The 23,041-nt window shown below is 40.7% G+C and overlaps 1 protein-coding gene across 4 annotated transcripts in view; it reads right to left on the bottom strand.

Annotated features, from left to right (window-relative positions):
• Positions 1-23,041, bottom strand: part of Col14a1 (collagen type XIV alpha 1 chain) — a 215,110-nt gene that overhangs the window by 69,022 nt on the left and 123,047 nt on the right. For all 4 annotated transcript variants that reach the window (XM_029548078.1, XM_021216500.2, XM_029548079.1 and 1 more), the window contains exons 24-33: positions 17,684-17,830; positions 13,345-13,401; positions 9,943-10,082; positions 8,747-8,870; positions 8,323-8,466; positions 6,725-6,889; positions 6,052-6,090; positions 5,272-5,410; positions 4,223-4,365; positions 2,101-2,210 (exon numbers count right to left, since the gene is read on the bottom strand). In XM_029548078.1, the coding sequence (XP_029403938.1) occupies positions 2,101-2,210; positions 4,223-4,365; positions 5,272-5,410; positions 6,052-6,090; positions 6,725-6,889; positions 8,323-8,466; positions 8,747-8,870; positions 9,943-10,082; positions 13,345-13,401; positions 17,684-17,830 (1,208 nt within the window). The remainder of the gene's footprint in view (positions 1-2,100; positions 2,211-4,222; positions 4,366-5,271; positions 5,411-6,051; positions 6,091-6,724; positions 6,890-8,322; positions 8,467-8,746; positions 8,871-9,942; positions 10,083-13,344; positions 13,402-17,683; positions 17,831-23,041) is intronic.

Genomic DNA, 23,041 nt, shown 5'->3' with positions numbered 1-23,041 from the left:
ATGGCAACACTTCAAAGAGGCTTAGATGATGTGAATCAAGGCTATAAAAACTAAGCCAGCTAACACCATGTTCAAATCATGAGCTGATTTTGTCAGTAACTTAAGATCTTTTATATTAATATAGTTTTATTTCCCTGGTTATATTCAACTTTGTTCTGTCCCATGGTTGTATGAAAGATGAAAGAAATCAAGTAGATTCCTACCTATTTTTATTGAATGTTTTGTTTAAGTTACATCAGGATAAAAGCAATTCCAGTCAGTAGATCAAATCATTAGAATTTTTTCCTTTCAGAAAGAAGCTAACCATTGCTTAAACATTCCTAGGAAAATCCTACCAGCTTACGTGCTTCTTGTTAACACTGACATTTACAAAGAGTAGAAATTGACTTCTGTATGTTCTTGGGAGATTCTTTTCATGTTTAAAACAATACTGTGCTTTATAAAAGACTTTGATACATTTTCAAAAATATTTTGCTTCTTTGGATACATACACAAGTGGTTATTCCACTTATAAATTACTAACATTTTGGGACTATGTTTTATATCCAAAACGTAAAGGAGCCAACTAATAATAATCACTAAAGAATAAAGATAATTACTCGATTGTAATGCTTTGAGCAAATCAAATCTGACCAGTGTGAATTGAACTTTCATTGACATCTTCTACCATTGGTTGTATGCTGTGTCAGTTTATTTTGTTTCCTGTTTGGCTTTACTAACACATAAACTAGAAGAAATTATTTCTTTCTACAGCTTTTAAACTTTGAAAGATTTACACATTCAAAGCCAATCATTAGCGAACCTCACTTCTAGCTCCTTAAGTTCTGGTCAGGTAAACAAAGCTTTACACTTCCTAGGAGGACACATGAAGAGTTCCTTGCCTAAGCTGTAGGCTGTGGTGACAATTCTTTTTTGACACAAATGACATTGTAAAGGCTTCACATCTCCCCTACAGTGTTCCCTGGCTGCTTTGCAATTTGCTCTACACAACCAAGAACAGACTCACCCATGATTCTAGTGGAATTCAAAGAGGTGTCAGTGGAACTTTTAATTAGTAAACCTTCAGTTGTAAACCCCTACCCCCCACACACACTTTTCATATATATATATATAGGTATGTAATCCTATCCAACAAGAAAAAAGTTAAGTTTTCATATGTAATTATTTTTAATTATACAATATGCAGTAAAGATGCCAAAAAAAAAAAACCATAGAAAGCTCCAATTGGCCAGGAAGACCAACAATCCTCTCCCTCTGTCTCTGTCTCTTTGTGTGTGTGTGTGTGTGTGTGTGTGTGTGTGTGTGCGCGCACGCATGCACACACATGTGCACATATATGTGTTCAATAGTTTGTGTAGAGGTCAGAGAACAACTTTGTGGAGTCAGCTCTCTCCTTCCATCCTTCACATGGGTCCCACAGATCAAACTCAGATCATTAACCCTTCAATACCTGGTGCGAAGTGCACCTCCACACTAAGCTGTGTCACTCTCCCAACCAGATATCTTTAGTATATTACACATTATGAGTTATATTGTGTAATGTGGCAAATGAGCACTAGTTGCTTAGCAATGCGGTGCTTTCTCCTCCAAGGGGAAATCTGGACCAAATCTGTCACTATATCCCATGAGAACCTGCTAAGAATCACAGGTCGGTGTCTCATCTGAGAACTACTAACTTAGGGTCTTGGATGTCATTATCAAGTCTTAAAGGAAGTAATTCTTACTCCAGTTAAACTTTGAAATCCAAAGCTTCATGAAGTTTCAGAAATACATTTCTGAGCTGAATGTAGTGGAGAACGCCTTTTAATCCCAATACTCAGGAGGCAGAGGCTAATGGATCTCTATGAGTCTGAGGGCAGTTCAGTCTACAAAGTGAGTTCCAGGAGAGCCAGAGCAATGTAGAAAAACCTAGTCTTAAAAAACAAAACAACCACTCCCCACCCCGCCCCCCCCCCCCCCCCCCCCCCCCCCCCCCCCCCCCCCCCCCCCCCCCCCCCCCCCCCGCCCCACCCCCGACACACACACACACATGCATTTCTGTCACTTCTCTTCCTGACAGATAACAGAATTGATCATTTCATTATGTGAAGCCTCACTTACCTTGTGAAAGCTTCCATAAAACATTTTCCTGATGTCAGGTCCTTCAAAAGTGACAGTTTGAAAATCTCCAGTGTAGTCATAGTTGAAGTAAGTTAGAGTTTTCCCACCATCTAGTCAAATAAAGAAAAGTTTTAAAAGGTGAGTAACTTTTCCCTAAAATGCAGCTCGACAGAAAATAGTGAATGCATTCTTTTGGAAGCACATCTAAAACAATGTAAGGGGCTGAGACACCGAACAGTCCACAGCTCACTACAGGTTCTCAGGTGCTAGCGTAGCTGACTTAATGATGTGTGCTGAGGGGGAGAGCAGGGACCTACATATGCCCTTCCCTTACACCTCTTTGCCTAACCTCTTATCCACACCACCTCTTGAGAGATGCCATCAACACTTAGAGTAAAAGAAGATAATGAGAGAGGACATTATCAATAATATTAGGAAAGAAAGTTAAACTAAGCACTTTGTCCTACTATGTCCTACTAGCCCACCACAGACACCAGCTTTCCCCAAGACAGGAAGTGTTGCCACACAGGTGTCTCCTTTATTGTGAACAGACAAACAAAGGCTTCTTAATGTTCAGGCCTTTGTCTTGCAAGGAATACTTCGTTATTAAGAATAAAAACAGGGTGGGAGTGGGTAGGTGCGGGAGTAGGTAGGTGGGAGAGCACCTTCTCAGAGGCAAAGGAGGATGGGGTGAAAAGCCCTGGGAGGGGGCACCAAGAAGGGGAGAAACATTTGGAATGTAAATAAATTAAAATAGTTTAATAAAAATAAAGAGAGAAATAAAAATACCCTTCTCGCAACAGTGCTTGCTTACACTAATGATTAATTTTCACTTTGCTTTTAAGTGTAGTATTTTAGTTTTCTTTCTATTGTGTTTCTGTAAGAAACACTCTGACCAAAAGCAATCAAGAGAAGCAAAAAGCTGTTTAAGCTTACAGGTCACAAGTCTATCATTGAACTCAGGCCAAGACACAACCAAAGAGACGAGAAGATGCCATGGGAGGCGCAGCTTGATGCTGGTTTGCTAACAGATGCATGCTTATCTAGTTCTTATACAGTACAGGACCACCTGCCTGCCTAGGCAAGGAGCTGCCCGCAGTGGGCGGGACCTTCCAGTATCAATTACCAATCAAGACAGTCCTCCACAGACAGGCTCACAGACCAATCCTGTCTGTACAGTCCTTTATTTAAGACTCCCTTCTCAAGTGACTCTATGCTGTATCGCAGTGACAGTTAAAGCTAACCAGGACAAGGAGCAAACTAATTTTAGTCATTTTAAGACTTCTTTATTTTTGAGCCTAGGACATATAAGGAATTAATGACTTAACCCCTTTCTGTATGTAGATTCTCTTTAGTTGTCAGATCCATGCAGAAAGTTTCCTTCGAACTATGCTTAGCTGTTGATTGCTTTCTATACATGAAACCTCTCTTTATTTCCTTTGGAAATGAGATCAGACTAGTCTCCTTTGCAGGAAGGTAGTTGTGCTTTTCACGTTTTGGATTCTAGCTTCATTATAATTGTGAGACTCAATAACTTCAGAGACATGAATTAAAAGCTGAGCACTGTGTGCTACGCTTCAGAACAGGACATGGCAAAGGTTCCTGTGATGGATCTTCCTCAGATAGGTGTCCCAGTTCCTAAGTCCATCAGAAATACATGTTTTCCGATGGCCACAGCCCATAGGTTGACAACCACTTTGTGCCTAACACTGGCACCAATCCGGTGCTCAGGGAGTGATTTGTTTGTTTGTTCTTGTTTTTTTTTTTTTTTTTAAGAATCATTTATTTATTTTATATATATGAATATACTTAGCTGAAGACATACCAGAAGAGGGCATCAGATCTCATTATAGATGGTTGTGAGCCACTATGTGGTTGCTGGGAATTGAACTCAGAACCTCTGGAAGAGCAGTCAGTGGTCTGAACCACTGAGCCATCTCTCCAGCCCCCAGGAGGCATTTCTTGAGAGAATAGGTTAATAGATGAACGAGTCAATGATTTCATAATTCACTGTTTGTTATTTTTACACTACCTAAGTGGTGTTGCAACATGAAATGATGAGATGACATGCCACATGCATCATCAGGTATACAGCAACTGCTACACACATAAATATACTTACTGTCCAAAATGATCCCAACTAGCGGCTCAGAATTTTTATTTAAAATCTCCCAAAGAGCAAATGGCTCCTGTGGCGTGTCAGGAAGAATCCGGAACAGGAAAGTCATTGTATAGTCAGAAGGCAATCCTTCTGGGTGCAGATACCTGGCCGTGGGATGAAAATAATGCCTCATTGTCTCACGCTGGACACAAAGTCATCCTCTGACCATAAAGTAACACATGTTCACTAGAGAAGCTTTGGAAAACAAAGGGAGATTGCCATCTATCCCTGTAAGATCACCGCTTTAGGCCGGCTCCCCCGCTTCTGGGGGTGTTCTCCCATTTCCTCCTTCTGGTTCACTCAAGGGGTGCTGGGGTTACAGACATACACCACTACATCCATATTTTCTCATGGGTTCCGTGTATTGAAACTCAGCTCATCAGGCTTACAGGACAAGCACGTTCATCTCTGAATCATGTCCCTGCCTTTAACTAGGGAATTTACCTCACGTCTTTGGCTTCTCTGAGTTTCCACTTCAGAGTTTCAGAGACGTTAAGGGGCTCCAGAGTTTGCATACATCAGGATTTAGGATGATTTATGGTCCACTGTGTTGCTAGGTCAGCATCAATTACTTTTACGTATTTTTCAGATGAAAATATGACAAACTTCAACCAGGATTATAGAATGGGGTGGATGATTTATGTTAATTTTTTAAAAAATTTTATGTTCAGTGTGTAAGAGTTTAGCTTGCATGTAGTTCTGTGTCACACATGAATGCCTAATGCCCAGAGAGGCCAAAAGAGGTCACCAGATTCCCTGGAGGTGGAGTTACAGATGGGTGTGATCTGTTACGTGGATGCTAGGAATTGAACCCAGGTCCTCTGAAAGAGCAGTTAGTGCTCTTAACCGCAAACTGAGCCAAATTATCAGCCCCAGGGCTGTTTCTAAACAAAGAACTATAAACATCATTTGCTCTAAACATCATAGAAAATCTTACCATAAACTATTATAATAAATTACAAATTGACATCAATCTTTATATTGAGATATATCTTGCAAAGCAAACCTACTTTGTTGGCTGGGAAACCAGAGCATCCTTATGGATTTGATAGCACGGGAACAAATTGAAGGTACCAGATTCCATAGATACTCCTTCCACTGCAGAAAAATCCTTTTCAACCAAACCAAACATTTCCATCATCTTAAATCCTACAGTGGTGAGACAGATACAATGGATAAGAACAAACAGGTGCTTTAAAAATGTAAAGTTTCATACTAAATATTTAAACAACAACAGGTCGATCGACCACAAACAAGCATCAGTCAACATTTGTATTTAAAATAGGGTAATGACTGCTTCTGTTTTTATGTTTTCATGAGATTCTTGTGTGTGCAAATGTGTGTCTCTCCAGCTATACGTGTTTCTTGGGCTTTGACTTTGCATTTTTCTCCTGTTTGTTTGGTCCTATTTGCCTGATTTGTTTGGTTTTATTGTTTTATTTTATTTTATCATAATTTTTAGATGGCTACCTGTTTGCTAATGAGAGACAGAGTAGGTGTGGATTTCAGATGGGAGGGGAAGAGGGACAGTCTTTTTCTTTTTCTTTTGGTTTTTCAAGACAGGGTTTCTCTGTGTAGCCCTGGCTGTCCTGGAACTCACTCTGTAGTAGACCAGGCTGGCCTCGAACTCAGAAATCCACCTGCCTCTGCCTCCCGAGTGCTGGGATTAAAGGCGTGTGCCACCACGCCCGGCTGAGGGATAGTCTTAAAAGAGTCAGCAATGGGAAACCAGAATCAAAATATATCATATGAATAGAAGAAAAATAGGGGGGAAAACCCATAATGCATACCTGCAAGATCAACTCCATCCTTGTGCACCATTGGGCAGGCTGAAAAACAAAGCAAGCAATGTAAAACCATAGCTCGTGTGTCTTCCAAATCCATGGCCTCATTGTTATGGGCCCAGGAAATTAATACAACCTTCCCTAGCTTTCTACCCCAGACCTGTGAGTTAACGACAATATGATGCAGCTGTGGTTTTCTAATGTCCTCTTTTAGAATCAAAGGGTGACAGCTCCCAACCATGTTCCTAGCTCCATTAAACCAATGGGTGTCATGTGAAAGCACATGTTGAGACAAGTTTTGATCAGGACGTCTTTGAAATCTATTTCCACATTTGTTGGTTTGGTTTGGTTTGCTCCGCATTGTTTTTAAGACAGGGTCTTGCTGTGTAACTCGGGCTGATACTAAGTGTCCCAAACTCTCTTCAATCATCCTGTCTCACACTCCTGTGGTTAATTCAAAGTGTCAACCTGGGAAGACCTTCATCAACCTCCCTAAAAGGAGGAGAGAGAATGTTTATCTCATACTCTCAAAACCACAGGACGTAACACGTGAGTGACAACCAGTGCTGAGAGCCTATCATTCTCCCTCAGCTCTAGATGGGACTCCTTATTTAACCGGTGTTAGATATTTTAGATTTTTTTAACCCACACTCATGAATACAAGTTCTCAAGAACTAACTTGCTGATGCAGTTTCACAGACAAAAGTAATCAATTCATCTTCAATTTTCTTAAAGGCGTCAAAGTCATCCACAAAGAAGACGTGCCGTGAGCTGGGCTTGCTGCCAATCTGAACCAACTCCGAGTAGTCGGCATCAGCCACACCGATGGCAAAGATGTTGAAACCTACAACGGGCACAGAGCAGACCTCTGAATACTTTAAACTTCACAGAATTCAGTGCAAGATGCCTGATGCCCAAATGACTGAAATGTGCTCCTTTTGAAAGCCCACTAGGAGTGGTTAATTCTTTCTCTACTGTTCATCAGAATTCTTTTTTTTTTTTAAGGTTGATCAAAATTTTCTTTATTTTCTTTATTTACATTTCAAATGCTATCCCGAAAGTTTCCTATATCCCCCCACCCCTGCTCCCCTACCCACCCACTCCCACTACTTGGCCCAGGCCTTCCCTTGTGCTGGGTCATATAAAGTTTGCAAGACCAAGGGGCCTCTNTTCCCAGTGATGGCCGATTAGGCCATCTTCTGCTACATGTTCATCAGAATTCTTAATGTGCAATTTCATTATGTGAGAAATATTCCATCATCCCCCCCCAAGAAATTTTTCATTAAAAAAAAAAAGCAATAAAGCTAAGCCCCCGTTGATACATTAGCTCAAATGTTTCTCATTTGAGTAACGTATTTACAGTTGCATACTTTTAATATTTATTCTGACATCTATAGCATGAGGTGCTACTTAAATAGAAATTTTTCCCTCCAAAAGTACAACGTAAGGCCTAGCAATCTAAACTGGGTCACCATGTAAAATCTGGCAGGCAAGCATTAAATTGCTGTTGCTAAGTATATCATTTTGGTTTGTCTCCTATAAAAGGACATCCTGACCAATGTGATTCAGGGAGAAGGGATTTGTCTTGGCTCACAGTTTCAGGTCCATCATGGAAAGGCAGTCACAGCAGCCAGAGGGTAAGGGAACTTGTCCCACGACATCCATCATCAGGGAGAGAGTAGTGGCTACACGGATGCTGATGAAGATCAGCTGTCTTTCAGTTCAGGGCTCAGCCCAGGAGATAGTGCCACTCATAAGCAACGTAGGCTGTCGCACCTCCATTAATCCAACTAAGAAACCCCTCACAGGCATTCGAGAGGGCCAACCTAACCTAGACATTCTCTCACTGGGCAGAGACTCCCTCTGTAGCTGATTCTAGATTATGTCAAATCCATAATTCAAACAAATCATCACACATATATCATATAACGGAACCTTCGCGACCATCCTGTGAGAACATTTATTTTACAGATTAGGAGATAGCCCTTCAGAGTGGTCCATTCAATATTACTGTAACTCGTTGCTGCTGTTCCCTAGACAAGAAAACTTGCTGTGATAAATCACAGCTTTTTCTTTAATAAAAGCACCTAATTACAGAATTGTCTAGGCATGTGATTTTTTTTTTGAAATCTGCATTATACACTAGGGAATATTTAATTAAGTAGATAGGAATGTGTGCTTAGCACCAGCATTGTTCTCCCTAGCCATGATGGTGGATAGATAGATAGATAGATAGATAGATAGATAGATAGATAGATAGATAGATAAGAACCTTACCATCTGCCTGCATCTCCCTGGAGATTTTGTTGACATCATCTTGCGACCGTCCATCAGTTATAACCACGATGACCTTTGGGATGCCTCTCCGTGTCCCTGAGTCTGAAGTAAATAAGGTATCCCGAACATGCTTGATAGCTTTTCCTGAAACAAAGAATCGACAGTTCCATTGCACTCCTTCACGTGCTTTCTTGGGCTGAAAAGAGTGGGTCAAACTTGTCACATCAACGAAAGCAATTGAAAATTATGTGTCTTGGGAGCTGAGGCTGCAACACAAGGGCAAGGTACCTGTGCCGCATGTGTGATTCCGCACTTAACGCCAAAACAAATCAGTCAGGCTCGTAACAAAGTGACCCTCAAATTCTTAATGATCACCGTGAGCTTTCGCTGGGCATTGTTTTGTCAAGGTCTGCTTGGGTCTTACCTGTTTTAGTATTTCCTCCTTTGTAGGAAATGTGTCTAATTGCATCAAGAAGGGTCTCTTTGGTTTTGTAAGCATCAAGTTTAAATTCTGTTCGGGGGTCATCAGTGAACTGAACCATTGCCACCTGGAGAGACAGGGTGAATCCACTTTTACACAGTAGGGACTTGCACGGGGTCAGAAGACACAGAAGCACTGTCACATCCATAGTTTAAATTTCTTCCTTATCCCAATCCTCTCTTGAAGTTTTCAATAGATCAAATATCAAATTTGAAGAAAAATTAAACTTCAGGTGCTTATTAAGAACTAGAATTTGGGGCTGGAGAGATAGCTCAGCTGTTAAAGGCTAGGCACACAACCAAAAATATAATAACTAGAATTTAAAAAATTATTTCTAATGGCTGTAAGGCTTTTGCCAATTCATTTAATAAGTAAAAATTGACCTCCTAAATCTGGTTACTGGCTGTGACACAGAATCAGGGTTGTATTCTTTAGAAGAGCTTCCTGCGACACAAATATAAAGTATTTACTATGATTCTACCCACTGTACAAAGGTGAAAACCGAGGCATGTGAAATCAAGTAAGGGGGTCAAGGTCACACGTGCTCATTGGCAAAGCAGGCAGATGAAGCCAAGTATGCTCTTCTCCAAAACCTGTGACCTCACTCATCTTCATTTCCTACGTTTTGCGTCTATCCCTGTGACACTATGGGACAATTTTGAGTTGGTTGCTTCCTATTTTGATCCACAGAACTATGAGTATCTGTCGAATGAATGGAGTGGTTTCACATTCTGCATGATCCTTAAAATGTGCGACCATAGCCTGGCCCCTACTTTCAAGACTGCCATACCCTTGATGGCAGGACGATATTATATGTAAAGGAGATACTCTGCCTTAATATAAAATAAGTACCCCCTACTAGCCTACCATCTTTAATTTGCTGACCTCAGTATCTCTTGCAGGGACGTCCAACTTACTGACACTGAAATATGAGGCTGTCATCTACAGATCTGTTGGGCTACATTATAGTCATACTGGATGCATGCATCCCATAAGCTACAGGTTGGACATGCCTATAAACATCAGCATTCTATCATCCCAGTTCTTCGATTACATCCCCTGACATGTGACCGCGGTAAGAGACTAAGAATAACATCTAAATGCACGGGGTAATGCAGTGACTGACTGGCTGGCCTTACCTGAGTTCCATCTGCACCAATCTTGTCCAGGGCTCCTACAGTGCTATACAGAAAATTGATGATCTTATTGAAATTGTCATCTCCTATGCTCCAAGATCCATCCACCATGAACACCAGGTCTGCCTTGGCAGCTTTACACACTGAAGACCAAGAATATATTTTGAGTCAGGGGTTAGAGGAAAATAACATCGTTATGAAGCCAGAAGACAGATAACCATTGCCTTCTGGTAACTAAAATCTCTTTCCAAAAGGAAAAGCTTAAGATATTAAGATCCACCTTCTGTGCTCCTAAAACTGTACCACCATTTCCCTTCCGTGCCCAGAGCTCCCACTGATGGTTGAAAAGCATCTACTGAGCACGTGAGAACAGGAAGAGAAATAAATCCAGCAATCACTGTAAAGAATGAAAATGAGAGGTAGGAGAAATGAGGGTGAAAGGGATGGAGAGACTGAAGCAAACAGCAAGCACTATCCAACAGTCACCGACAAAACGTAAGTCTATGCAACCACACTGCACATACTGCACGCTGTGCTTCTTGAGTCCGAATTAATAGCAGAGGGGCCAAGCTTGGGAAGAGGACGTGATACAGTGGGATCAGGGAAACTACAAGTTGGGTGGGGGATGTGGTGCAGTAGCTAGAGCTGCCCACTCAGCATGCTCAAAGCCTTCCGTTTGATCCCTAGCACCACATGAAACTGGGTGCGGTGGCCCATGTCTGTAAACCTGACATTGGAGGAGCAGAAGCAGGAGGTTCACAAGTTCGTGGTCATTCTTAGCTATTGACAAGTTTGATGCCAGCCTAACCTACATGAGACCCTGTCTTTCGAACGTCTACAATTCATTGTGAATAAGCATAAGCAAAAAACTTTAATTCCTATGTTACTCAAAAATCCTTTCTAGGCCTTTTCATCATTCACTGACACATGCCAATCAATCAATCAACCAATCAATCAATCAATAAACATTAATACTAGCAGAAGAAAGCCACCACCAGTGGTTACTATTGGGTAGCAACATAATAAAAAGCCATGCAATAATATAACCCAAATCCTTCTCCATTGAAAGCCCCCTTTCAAAGTCCCCTTTGGGCAGCTCCTTGTTATTTCTGTCTCCTTTCTGGCTATTACTGTGGATTATTGCAATTAACTGTGTAGTATGCTGAAGCACACAACTTGTTCTTCAGTAATCTCAATCTTTTCATCGTAGTTCAGTTCCATACAAACAGTCTATGAGATAATTTGCCTTTCTACTTTCTGAGAAACAACAGCCCAGTTCTTATTCTAGGAGCCTGACTCCTTTCAGTTGTCTATAAGGTAAGATAAATCCCCCTTGAGGGAGGTCACACTCAGGGACAGTGAGGAGCTGCCAAGCTTTATTTTCATGACTTTCGTGTGACTTACATGATTTTAAAGATTCACAGTCTGACTCTAAGGCTAAAAAGGATTAGAGTCTTGTCATTATAAACAGGATGTCATTTCATCTTCAAAATGAAAGCAAAATGTATTTTAAACTTTACTAATGAATCATTTGCTTAGAATAAAACGAAACTCATCAACATGCACGGAGAAATTACATTTAGGATGCAAGACTGTGTTTTGTTTTCATTTTTTTCTTAAAGCCTTTTTTTTTTCTAACTTGGGTAATAAGTATCCAGGATAACTCTGAAAATAAAATTTTATATACTCTAGGCTTTTAAATAAAAATCCCAATGCCAGATGGGGGATACCTCTTCTCCCATTGTTGGTCAAAGGTATCCTGGAAATCTCCAAAATAATACAGGCTATCCCATAGCTCATGGTTGTGCACCAGGACACATTGCTGAAGACACCACACACTTTGGCCACAGGACATAGAGAAATCATACTTGTACTACCAGGATGCTTCCCTCCTACTGGCTACCTTGACAGTACCAGACGGTGCTATGTTGGCTACATTGGGGGAGCTGCATGAACAGTCTAACCCAGATGTGAGCACTATGAACTAACATTTGTGTATACATGTGCTCGTGCGTGTGTATGCGTATCAATGCATAAGGAGCCCTGGGGTTGGTGCCAGCGGTTTTCTGTATCACTCTCCACCTACAGGGTATCTCACTGAATTAGAAATTGAGTTTGCCATTTTTTGTGAGCCTGGCTGGGCCACAAGCTCAAATAATCTGCCCAGGGTTCTGTGTATCTTGCCCAGTTTTTATGCTGATGCTACGATTCCAAACCCAGCTTCTCTTATGTTTTTACTCGAGAATTTTACCAACTGAGCCATCTCCCTGGCCCAAAGTTATTTTTTCTAAGCAAAGATTTTATTAGGTCATCTTTCCTTTAACTGACCTTCTTGTGGCATCATATTTTTAAAGGATAAAGCCTATCCTTATGCCACATACAATACCCTTCGTAACGCTATCTTTACTCTTTACTCTGTGCACTGTTAAAGTATTGATGGTTCCCCAGACACACAATGGGTTGCTCGAGTATTGTGCATTCCACTATTTATCTCTCAAGATTGTTGGTTAGCAGTCACTCACCAACCACAGCACTGATTGTTCTCATTCTTGAGCTATCATAGTCCAGTTTCTCTTTTATAACTCATACCACTGACACAATAATCTGCATTACCCATTTCTCTTATAATACTGAAAGTAAGCAAAAAAGAAGGAATCAAGCACTAATTGCCCCACACTAATAAATGCTCATTGATGGGATGAAAATCAGTGATCACCACTTTGCTTGGAAACTTAAATAATTACCTTGGCAGCCCCCGCTGCTGCATTGAGGCTAAAAGCTGGAGAGGCATTTCAGAGTAACCTGGAAAGCATTCCCCTTTGCTTTAAAATCATACACTAGCTTTTCATATACACACTATGTAACAACTAACTAACTAACCAACTAACTAACTAACTAACTAAGGAAGCTTGGTGAGCATTCTCTATTCTGAGATTTTCAACGAAGTCAATATTGAGCAAGTCTGTAGGAAAAATTCAAGTGTATGAAATTTATTATTAAATGATTTTTTTAATTGTCATGGTTCGATACGCTATGTATGTACATTAAGGAGAAAATTAGGTAAGACAATAAATAATTTCTACTAATTCCTTGGTTTTCTTCTAAAATTTGTATTTAATTGATTTTTGAAATGGTATGTACTTGTACATGGGAGTCGGCCTGTGTGAATGCAATCTCCAGGGGGGGGGGGGACAGAGGCTTGGCATCAAACACCCTGGAGCTAGAGTTACAGTTGTGAGCTGCTTGATGTAGGTGCTGGGAACCGAACTCAGGTCCTCTGCAAGAACAACGTGTGCTCTTTCCTGATGAGCCGTCTCTCTAGCATCCACCGTGATTTTTCACTGAATGAACTAACACACGCCAAACACTGGATCTAGAATCACACTGTCATTCTTGTTCTCTTACCTTCCTTTGCTGGTGGGATGGTTGGAGGAAAAGTTGGTGGTTCCGTGGGAAGTGACTCTATGTAGGAAAGGGATAAAGAGTACTCATGAGTGATCTCATCTATTGGAGGGAAGTGATACAGTGAGTCTTTATTCAACGTCATCATCAGTGATGTTGATAACGGCCTTCTTTGACGATCTAATGACTGCTATAAACTAGTCACAGCCAGTGAAAACTGGCTTTATCCATCCTTTCATGACACACTACAGCCTTGAAATGTATTCTGCCCCCATTCAGGCTGCCCAGCAGGAGTCAATGTAATCAAACTGCCAACTACAAAGTGGTTCTGATGGTGATTTAAGGCAGAAATCCTGGCCCTCTGGTGAGATGTAGGTCCTGGCTGTTTTCACATAGACAGTGAACCTCATTTCCATTCTGCCTAAGCATTGACCATTAGTCTTTGTCCCTGACACTTCTAATCCTTCACAGCCCTTGTCTCCAAAGATGCCACTTACAAATGAAATGTGATTCACTCTTTATTCTGCTCAGTGTGCAACTTGAAAAAGCCTCTCGTTTCTGGGGAACAAGAATAAATACTTAGGGACTGGAGTGTGGTCAGATCTTTTCAGCATGCAGCATGCAGATGACCTGGGAACAGTAAGATAGAAGACTGATTCTTGTGCCAACTCACAGCAAAGCACCAAGAAGTTGTAGCACCATTGCTAGCTATAGTTGTGGGTAAAGATAAAATAGTATTTTATTTTTCATTTTTATTGATACCCAACACTGAAGATTTAGGGGAAAAAAAAACAGAAAATTCTCATCATCCCCGTTTAATATTTGAGAAACGCCCATTCACAAAGGGGAACTCCAACTTCAAGCAACCGACAGCTGGGGAAGTTCAAGCTCTGACAGATGTTTAAAGGGAATTCCTTTATAAGAAGAGATGAATTTTGTATTCTCTTCTAATCTGGGATACAATAAAATTAAATTAGCTCCATGACATGAGTGAGTCAACACGAAAGAATGAGGTAACTGTGTGTTACTGATAAAGGGAAAATGTCCATGAGGTAATTACTGTGTGACACAAAGCAAGTCACAGGACACCACGGCAGGATCCCATTTGTGGGTAAAGTAAAAGGCATTTTTGGAAGAAACCACAGTGATAGAAATATGTCTTTCGAGAAGAAAGAAGGAGGGAAAACACACTTTATGTGATGCTCCCATTCAGTTATGGATATATGAATGCCTATTGTTCTTAAATGTTTTTGTTGTTGTTGCTGCTGCTGCTGCTGCTGCTGTTGTTTTGAGAATTCTAAAATTAAAAGGGAGAGAGAGAAAAGACAAAAAGACAGTTTCTAATACTAAAACTGTGACTGCAAACCTTCTTTAGATCACTACAAACTGCTTCCAAAGCCTGGCTTATGCACTTTAAGTGACTTGGGTTATCTTTATTATTAAGCATTTTCTTTAATTATAAGATTGAGACATATCCTCAGTTTCATCAATAAACTCAATCAGAATCAAATCAAGGGGAAGTTTGTTTGAGCAAAGCATCTGGCCAAAGAGTCTCTTGGGTATGAAGAGCACACACCCTGGTGCCATATGCTTATACTCCCTACAGGGCACACAGATGGCCCTTATCAGCAACCGTATGACAGGCTGTCACATAACAGCTAAACAGGCCTGATCTGTGGTGCTTCAGAAAGTTGAACTTGAGCCAGTGGATGGAAGAAGCTACTAGAAGACAGATATCTTCCGTATCAGGGAAATATTTACATCAAACTAAGAGATCCCATTGGGATTAACCCTGAGTTGGTAGCTAATAGTTGTGAGATTAAGGTTAGGGGATTAAAATAGACTAGGGTGACAAAGTCAGTTGTTTCTGTCAGTCAGACAAGCACTGAGCATGAGCAGGGAACTTAGTCTGTAAACCTGAGAACCCAGAAATTAAAAGCTTCCGGCAGATTGGCATCAGGAGGGTATATCAGCTGTCTTTGAAAGACGTCCAAAGATTTTAATATATACTTTTAAAAAATTTTAAAGTAAAGGTCCAGAGAAAAGGCATGATAGTGAGCTGTAGTTCTGAAGTGAATAGTTGTGTCTCCCAAGAAAGTAATGGAGAAGACAAAAGTAGGTGTTCAATAAAACACAAGTGGAAACACTCCACAGATGCTCAAAGGTGTTGAGAATTCACTGCCACCATTGGTGGTTAGAAAATAGATAGCCAATCGGTGGTGGTGCACGCCTTTAAACCCAGCACTTGGGAGGCAGAGGCAGGCGGATTTCTGAGTTCAAGGCCAGCCTGGTCTACAAAGTGAGTTCCAGGACAGCCAGGGCTACACAGAGAAACCCTGTCTCAAAACAAAACAAAAGTTAATTTTCTGGATAAGCAAAAAGAATCTCGGAGGTGTTGAACTTCTCAAGACTATGATGGCTGAAAGTGGCCTCATAGAGATCCAATAAAACATGCTTGACTCCAAGACATGTATACTACCAAAGACCTGTTCATTTCAAACATTACATGGTGAGTATCCATAAGACATAACTCCAGTCAACCAGAAAAGAAAATAACACCTGATACATTTCATGGCTTTGGTAAATTTCAAAGACATACTAATTAAAAGGTGGCAGATACAGAGGGTGGTCTGCTATATATTTTTATTCATATAAAATGTCTAGGAAAGGATTATACAAAATAAAGAGCATTACTTGAGGTTGCATAAGGTGATAACATAAGGATAAAATTTCTTTGGGATGATGGAAATGTGTTAAGATGGTATGGAAGTAATGTTTCTATGACTCTTCCAGTGTACTAAAAATAACTGAGTTGCCCACTAAAAATGGCTCTTAGATTTAATGATATAAATTATATGTCAAAAACACATGTATAAAATGTTAGATCCATTTATTGTGAAATAAAGTTTCTATATTAAAATTTTAGTTAATTCAACTTGTTATACTTTAATCAATTATTATGGAAGCATCTCACTATGTAGCGCTGGCCAGGATGGAAGTCACAGAGATCCCATCACCTCTGCCGCTTGAGTGCGACAATCAAAGATGAATTATAGAACACTTGAGCTCATCCAGTGGTTTTTAAGGGAGTATGTTCACTGTGATTTCTTTCTCCATGGTCCTGGAGGCTAGAAGATCTATACAAGGTGGTAGTTCTTTCTACATTCCATGCAAAAACTGAAGGAAAGCCCATCTTCTACTACCTGTTCATATGTTCATACTCTAGAATTTGAATTTAAATTAGAGATCCTGAGTTAGGCCTACAAATACAACCACTCTCCAGTTCACTACTGTTAAACCTATGTTAGCCATTTCGATGGCTGAGGCCTCCGGGTCAGGAACTTTTTATTGAAAGCTACTGTTAAGACCTAGAGGGGAACTCCACAAGAAGACCATCAGAATCAACTAACCTGTACTCTTCGGGTTTCCCAGAGACTACACCAACCAAAGACTCTACGAAGACTAGACCTAGCCCCTACACACACACATATGCAGCAGGTGTGCAGCTTTATCTTCAGGCAGGTCTCCCAACAACCGGAGTAAATGCTTACCCTGACCATTGCCTGCCTATGAACTCTATTCCCCTCACTGGACTGCTTTCTCTGACCTCAGTGAAAGACGTGTGACTAGGGCTGCAGGGACTTGAGAAACCAGGGTGGATTGGTACCCAGAGGGACCTCCCACTTCTCAGAGGTGAAAGGGAGGGATGGGGGGGGGGCAGGGGCCATGTAAGGAAGAGACTGGGAGGAGGGGGGCTGCAATTGGGATGTTAATTAATTAATTAATTAATTAATGCGGGAGGTGGGGGGAGGCTACTCTAAGAAGCTGGCACCCTCAATTCCATGGAACATGTAAAAAGTGTCTTGTTTTAATTTACTTGGCTTTTCCATTCCGTGCATCAGATCTGGGGCCAGCTTGAAAAACAGCACAAGGACCCCTTAAGGAGGCAATAACTCCAGGGTCAGTCAGTTGGAACACGACGTTGGCTCTGAGCCCACCCTCACTGCTGTGATAAGATGGCATTGTCCTCAAGCTCGATTTCACACACCACATACCATGAATGTTTCTTATGCGTTTGGATCATAATGTAAATCATTGTTTCAAGCCTTTTGCCATCAGATGGCCCTGGGGCAACATATAGAGAATGGAAATGAAAATACTCTGACGGTAGTAGCGGGGCATTGTGAAGAATTTCAGGGTGGATAAAAGGGGAAAATTGTGCAAGGCTCATACTCCCAGGCAACAAGAACTATTATTTTTCTAATCGGGATGAAGCTGTAGGTCCATATAGATACACTATTTGCTTATTTTGAGGGGGATCAGGAGAAGACACTTGACTTACGTGTTTTCTGCATGATGCTCACACTGGGTCCCTCCAGCTCCTGGAGCTTTGTGTGGACACTGATTTTATACTCTGAATCAGGCTGAAGGCCATAAAAGCAATGCCTGTTTACGCCTCCTCCCACAGTGGATTCTTGTGCTTGTGTGTCTACATTAAAAGCCAAACAAAACATATGTGAGACAAAACAGACGAAGCAGCCATTGCATCAATTATTAACTTCTAAAATGCATAATAGGAAGAGCCTATGTCCCACAATCCCACCATTTGCATTTATTTGCAGCATTGTATCTCCAGGTTAAAATTTTTTTTATATATTCACTGAATTTCTTCTGTTAAAAATTACATTTAGAGACCACTCCAGGCTTCAGTATGGCAAAAGCAACCAGGAAATCACAGGATCCTACACCAGATGTTGAGTCATCAACCTCAAGTGCCAAGTCCAAGAAAGCTCGCCATCAACCCCAAACCAGACCTGCTGGCAAGAAGAGTTATCAGACCAGTTCCAAATTAGTGGGAAGGTGCAAAAGACTACCAATAAGGACAAGAAAACCCTGCCACGGATCCCAAGGAGAAAGATTTCTGAGAAGACTACACTGCCTACAAAAAAAAAAAAAAAAGACTTAAAAAGTCAAGGGAAAAGCACTATTCGGTCACTACCACCTCCTGATGGAAGAGATCACAACTAGTATTGAGACACAGCCGGACCATAGCAGAGTAGAGAGCTCCAGTGTTTCCACGAGTGACAAGGAAAGCCAATAGCCTCCGAATGCCACCAAAGACCTAGAAACCCATTCAAAGGTCTGGTACCTGAGCATTGTAAAACTGTGTAGACTGAGTATTTACTACACAATGCTTTGACGCTGATGAAAATAAAATCAATCTGATATGAAAAAAAGTTACATTTAATATGGACAAAAATAAGGCTTATTATTGTTAGATTGCCAAGTCATGGCTTTATTGAATGAAGAACTATGACTGCTCATAATTATGTGTATGTGTCTTAACTGATGCACTCAACTCACATTTATTAAGCTTGAGTCACCAGAACATAGTCACATGATCAAAGACTTACATAAAAAGAGCAGTATTTAACTGCATACAATTTAACATCACCCAACAGGGTTCCCTTCTAAACAGTGATCTAAGACACTACAGTTAGAATTTGTTCTCCAAGTAACATGCACAAAAGCTTGAGGCATGACCAGGACAACAGAGGAGTTCCCCGAGTGTCCCATTTCTTCTCTGTCACACATGATTTTAATTAATATTTTTAGGTTAGCATGCAAAACAATGGGTTTCATGACAGCACTTTCATGCTATGTGTCATTACTCTTTGTCCTAAGTCATTCCCCTTCCTTACTGTCCCTGTCATTCCTTATCCTCCTCCTCGTGGCCCCCCTCATCTCCTCAAATAAACCGCTTTGGCTTTCATGTCACACAAATTTCCTTCCCCTCTCTTTTTGCTTCTAGTTCCCTCTGGAGACTCTTCCTCCTCTCTCTCCTTTCCCCCTACACATACTCAGGCTTAGTTTGTCCTTGAACTCATTATGCAGCTAAATTTTGTTTGTTTGTTTGTTTGTTTTTCATTTCTGATCCTTCTGCCTCCATCATCTGAACAAGAGATGGGATAAGAGATGTGTGAACCATGCCCAGTTTTGTGAGGTGCTAGGGATAGAACCTTGGGTCTTTTGCAGAATAGGGAAGCATTCCATCCCTGAGCAGCACCCCCATCGCCAGCCTTGATTTTGATCTGACACCTGTGATGTTTTTATCTTAAAGGAGACCAAGGAAACTTAGTATGCCTCTTGTAAACTTCCTGGTTGCACTATGCAAACCCCTTTGTGTTCCTTGAACAGGACATGGTGCTGAAATGGTTTAAGGCCACAGAGACAGGAGAACCAGGTCCTTTTACGTCAGTCGGAGTTAGGTCACACGTCACCGCACCTTCTGTCTTCCCCATGTCAGAGGCACAAAGAACATTGGAGGAGTAACCATTGATCCTCTTCTCTTTTCCCTCGGCCACAGTAAAATTGCTATATCACTTTAGAAGAATTGGTGCTGGCCCTGTGGTCTGGAGCCAGAGCAATTGGGTTAATCACGTTCACCATTTACTGACAGCCTACTTATTCCAGGTCCCGTGTTGAATGGCTGTTGAATGATAGCCACCACCACAAACGGCATCAGCCAAAGAAGCTAATGAATGCTTGTCATGTGCCAAGAACTATCAGACAGATTTTTATGTATACTAAACCATTCTATCCTTATATCATTTGTAATTATCCTCACTTTAAAGACAAGAAACTGGAGGCCAGAAACATTAACAAGTTACTACAGTGCCAAGCTCAGCCACAAACTGAAATTTGAATACAAACTCTAAGCTCAGGTCTCAGAGGGCGTCACTTACTGTACACCACAACATTATAATGTAAAGACTTAACTCTTCACAATCAAACATTCTGAGCCCTCTGGAGTGCTCACTAGCTAGAGACCAAGTAAGGGGTCCTCACAAGTTAGGGCTGGGACTTTCGGGGGGGTTCTTAACTACTGAAGAGTTTCGGAATTATTCATAATATTTATTTCTTGGCATAGATATCTGGCTAGAAGGAGAAATTGTCATTATTAAGAAAAGAACAAATGTTAAAATTTCCCTCTGGGGGCCAGCAATATGGCTCAGTGGCTAAAGGTGTTTCCTGCCAATCCCAGGACTTGAGCTTGACCCTTGGAACCCACATCATAGATGAAGAACAGAACCAGCTCCCACAAGCAGTCCTCCACACTTGCTGTGGCATGTGTGTGCTTCCCTGTCCCCAGCCACCAAATACACAAATAAAATGTAACTTTAAAAACTTCTCTTGGAGACCCTTGGTCCTGTGAAGGCTCAGTGCCCCAGTGTAGGGGAATGCCAGGGTGGTAAGGTGGAAGTAGGTGAGTGAGTGGGTGGGTGGGGAGCAGGGGGAAGGGGATAGGATAGGGGATTTGTGGAGGAGAAACTGGAAAAGGGAATAACATTTGAAATGTAAATAAGTGAAATGCTCAATTAAAAAAAAACAAAACTTCTCTTGGGATTAATTCTAGATTCTGTTTCCTAAACGGTGTCTTTGCTTTTCCTAAAGATTTTTTTTTTAATTTTATGTTTATATCTCTGGGTATCTATGTGAGAGCATGTCATGTCTGTGGGAGTGCTTGAAGAGACCAGAAGAAGGTGTTGGATCCATAAGAGCTGAATTTACATGAGGTTAGGAGCCACCCAACACAAGTGTGGGGAACTGAACTACTCCTCAAGTCCTCTGCGAGAGCAACAGGTGCTCTAAACTGCTGAGCCATTTCACCAGCTCAAATTGCATATGATTAATCAATGCCTTAAAACTGCTTATTGCTAGGAATTTAGAAACTGCTGACAAAGGCTATATGGATTCAATACATTATATATTTTGTTTAGCAGTTAATAGGTACTACCTGTTTCTCAAAAAAAAAAAATCACTTCAGAAATTTACTTTAAATAGCATGTGCAAAATATAAAAACAGATGAATTGATTATTAAGTGAAGCGAACACAGCACTTTTGCCTTTTAGAGAACATGATGTACAGACAAACTTTGACTTTATATTTCAATCTGTGTCAATATTTATGTACCATAATAATTATATATTATTTAATTATATATACATAATAATTATATCATAATTATTTTGAATTTTGACTATGGAACAATGTTGGCCTCTAAATTAAAGTCATTTGGTAAATGATATTTGAAATTAATTTCTGCATATTATGACTATTAAAGAATTTTGTAAGTTAACTTTATAAGTAATATTTATTAATATGTTTGCACTGGGCTAAGAGGATGTGAGTCCTGGGATTCATCTTCAGCATCACAACAAAGAAAGTCAAATATACTTGTTCTCAACAGCATACCGTCTACCTGAGTTATTTCTCATATATCATATGTAATGATCAAGTGAAAAGCATTGGTACTGGGCCGGCAGGATGGCTCAGCTGGCAGAGATGCTTGCTCTGCATGCCTGTGGACCTGAATTTGATCCCTAGAGCTCTAGGGAGGAGAGTGTCAACTCCACAAAGCTGTTCTATGGCCTCCCTGTGACCTCCCTGTGTGGTAGTAACACTTAAATTTAAAAATGATTACTATTTTGTAAGATTGTATTCTACTGTGAAAGTCTAGTAAGCTATTTTTAATGTTCAAATTCACTCTGTGCTTCCAAGGCTCAGAAACCCACAAGAACTGCTTCTTTCTGGCTTCTGAGCAACCCTTGCAACTGACTGGAAGTCGCTGTAAGCTACCCATAAGACAAATATTTTCTGAATCTTATGCATACAGTATAAAGATCTGTCGCCACAAAAGCTTTCCAGGGATTCCCTCGGGGAATCATCTCTAGAAAGGTTCTATTTCTGCCATTTCCTATTTTCCATGGATATCTGTGGACTTCTTAAGGACCCTTGAAAATAGGATATTAATGGGCTTTACTGAAAAAAAAATTAATAAATCCACAAATCCTTGGAAAATTGGAATGGGCATATTAAAATTAGTGGCAAAGAGTATTAGTTTGATTCCCAACAGTAACAAGGAGGGGTTCCATGAGTGTCGTTTTTGGCATGTGTTTCAAGTCTAATGGCTTTGCCTTAAAGGAAAATAAAATCTAAATTGATCAGATGATGACTAACCCTTTTAATCCCTCTGTCCAAGGTAGAATGTTAACTCAGTTTACTTTCTTAGAACAGAGTAAAATGGTCTGTCTTTGTATAATTATTTCTAAAAAGCAAGGTAACCTATATTCTGGATTATTATTGCATCGATAATGACATCACCATCTTGGTTCAAAAATGGTGCCTTGAGTGACTGCCAGGAGTCACATGCAGAGGCTCCTCAGAATCAAGACAAAGATGGTGTGAGAATTTTATGACATACTTTCTCTCCACAGATCTCTCAAATACCTGACCCCCTATCACCATGCCTTTGCATCAGTTTGATTCTGAAATAGGTTGCATGTAACATTTCTCAGTTTGATTCTGAAATAGGTTGCATGTAACATTTCTTTCTAGCCTTGGTCTTTGATAAAGTAGGTGTTCCAGTGGACTGCAATCCTCTAGCTCTTAGAACAGACACTAGCACACAGTCAGCATCTCACACCTAAAGGAGGGATAAGGGTGTGTACCCTCTGAACTCTTTCCTAAGCTGTCTCCAAGAATTCACCAAGCAAATTAACAAGGAGACATGGTATCTTGGTCTTTATGACAGGAACTCAAATTAAAATGCTGCATCAAACCTTAGCTGCCATGTTAACTTTAAAAAAGATGGAGAGAGGAGGAGGAAGAGGAGGAGGAGGAGGAGGAGGAGGAGGA

Source organism: Mus pahari, chromosome 17 (assembly GCF_900095145.1).
Source record: "Mus pahari chromosome 17, PAHARI_EIJ_v1.1, whole genome shotgun sequence".
In the NCBI taxonomy this organism is placed as follows: domain Eukaryota; kingdom Metazoa; phylum Chordata; class Mammalia; order Rodentia; family Muridae; genus Mus; species Mus pahari.
The sequence above is the reverse complement of the archived record's forward strand: the minus strand, read 5'-3'. Positions and strand labels throughout refer to the sequence as shown.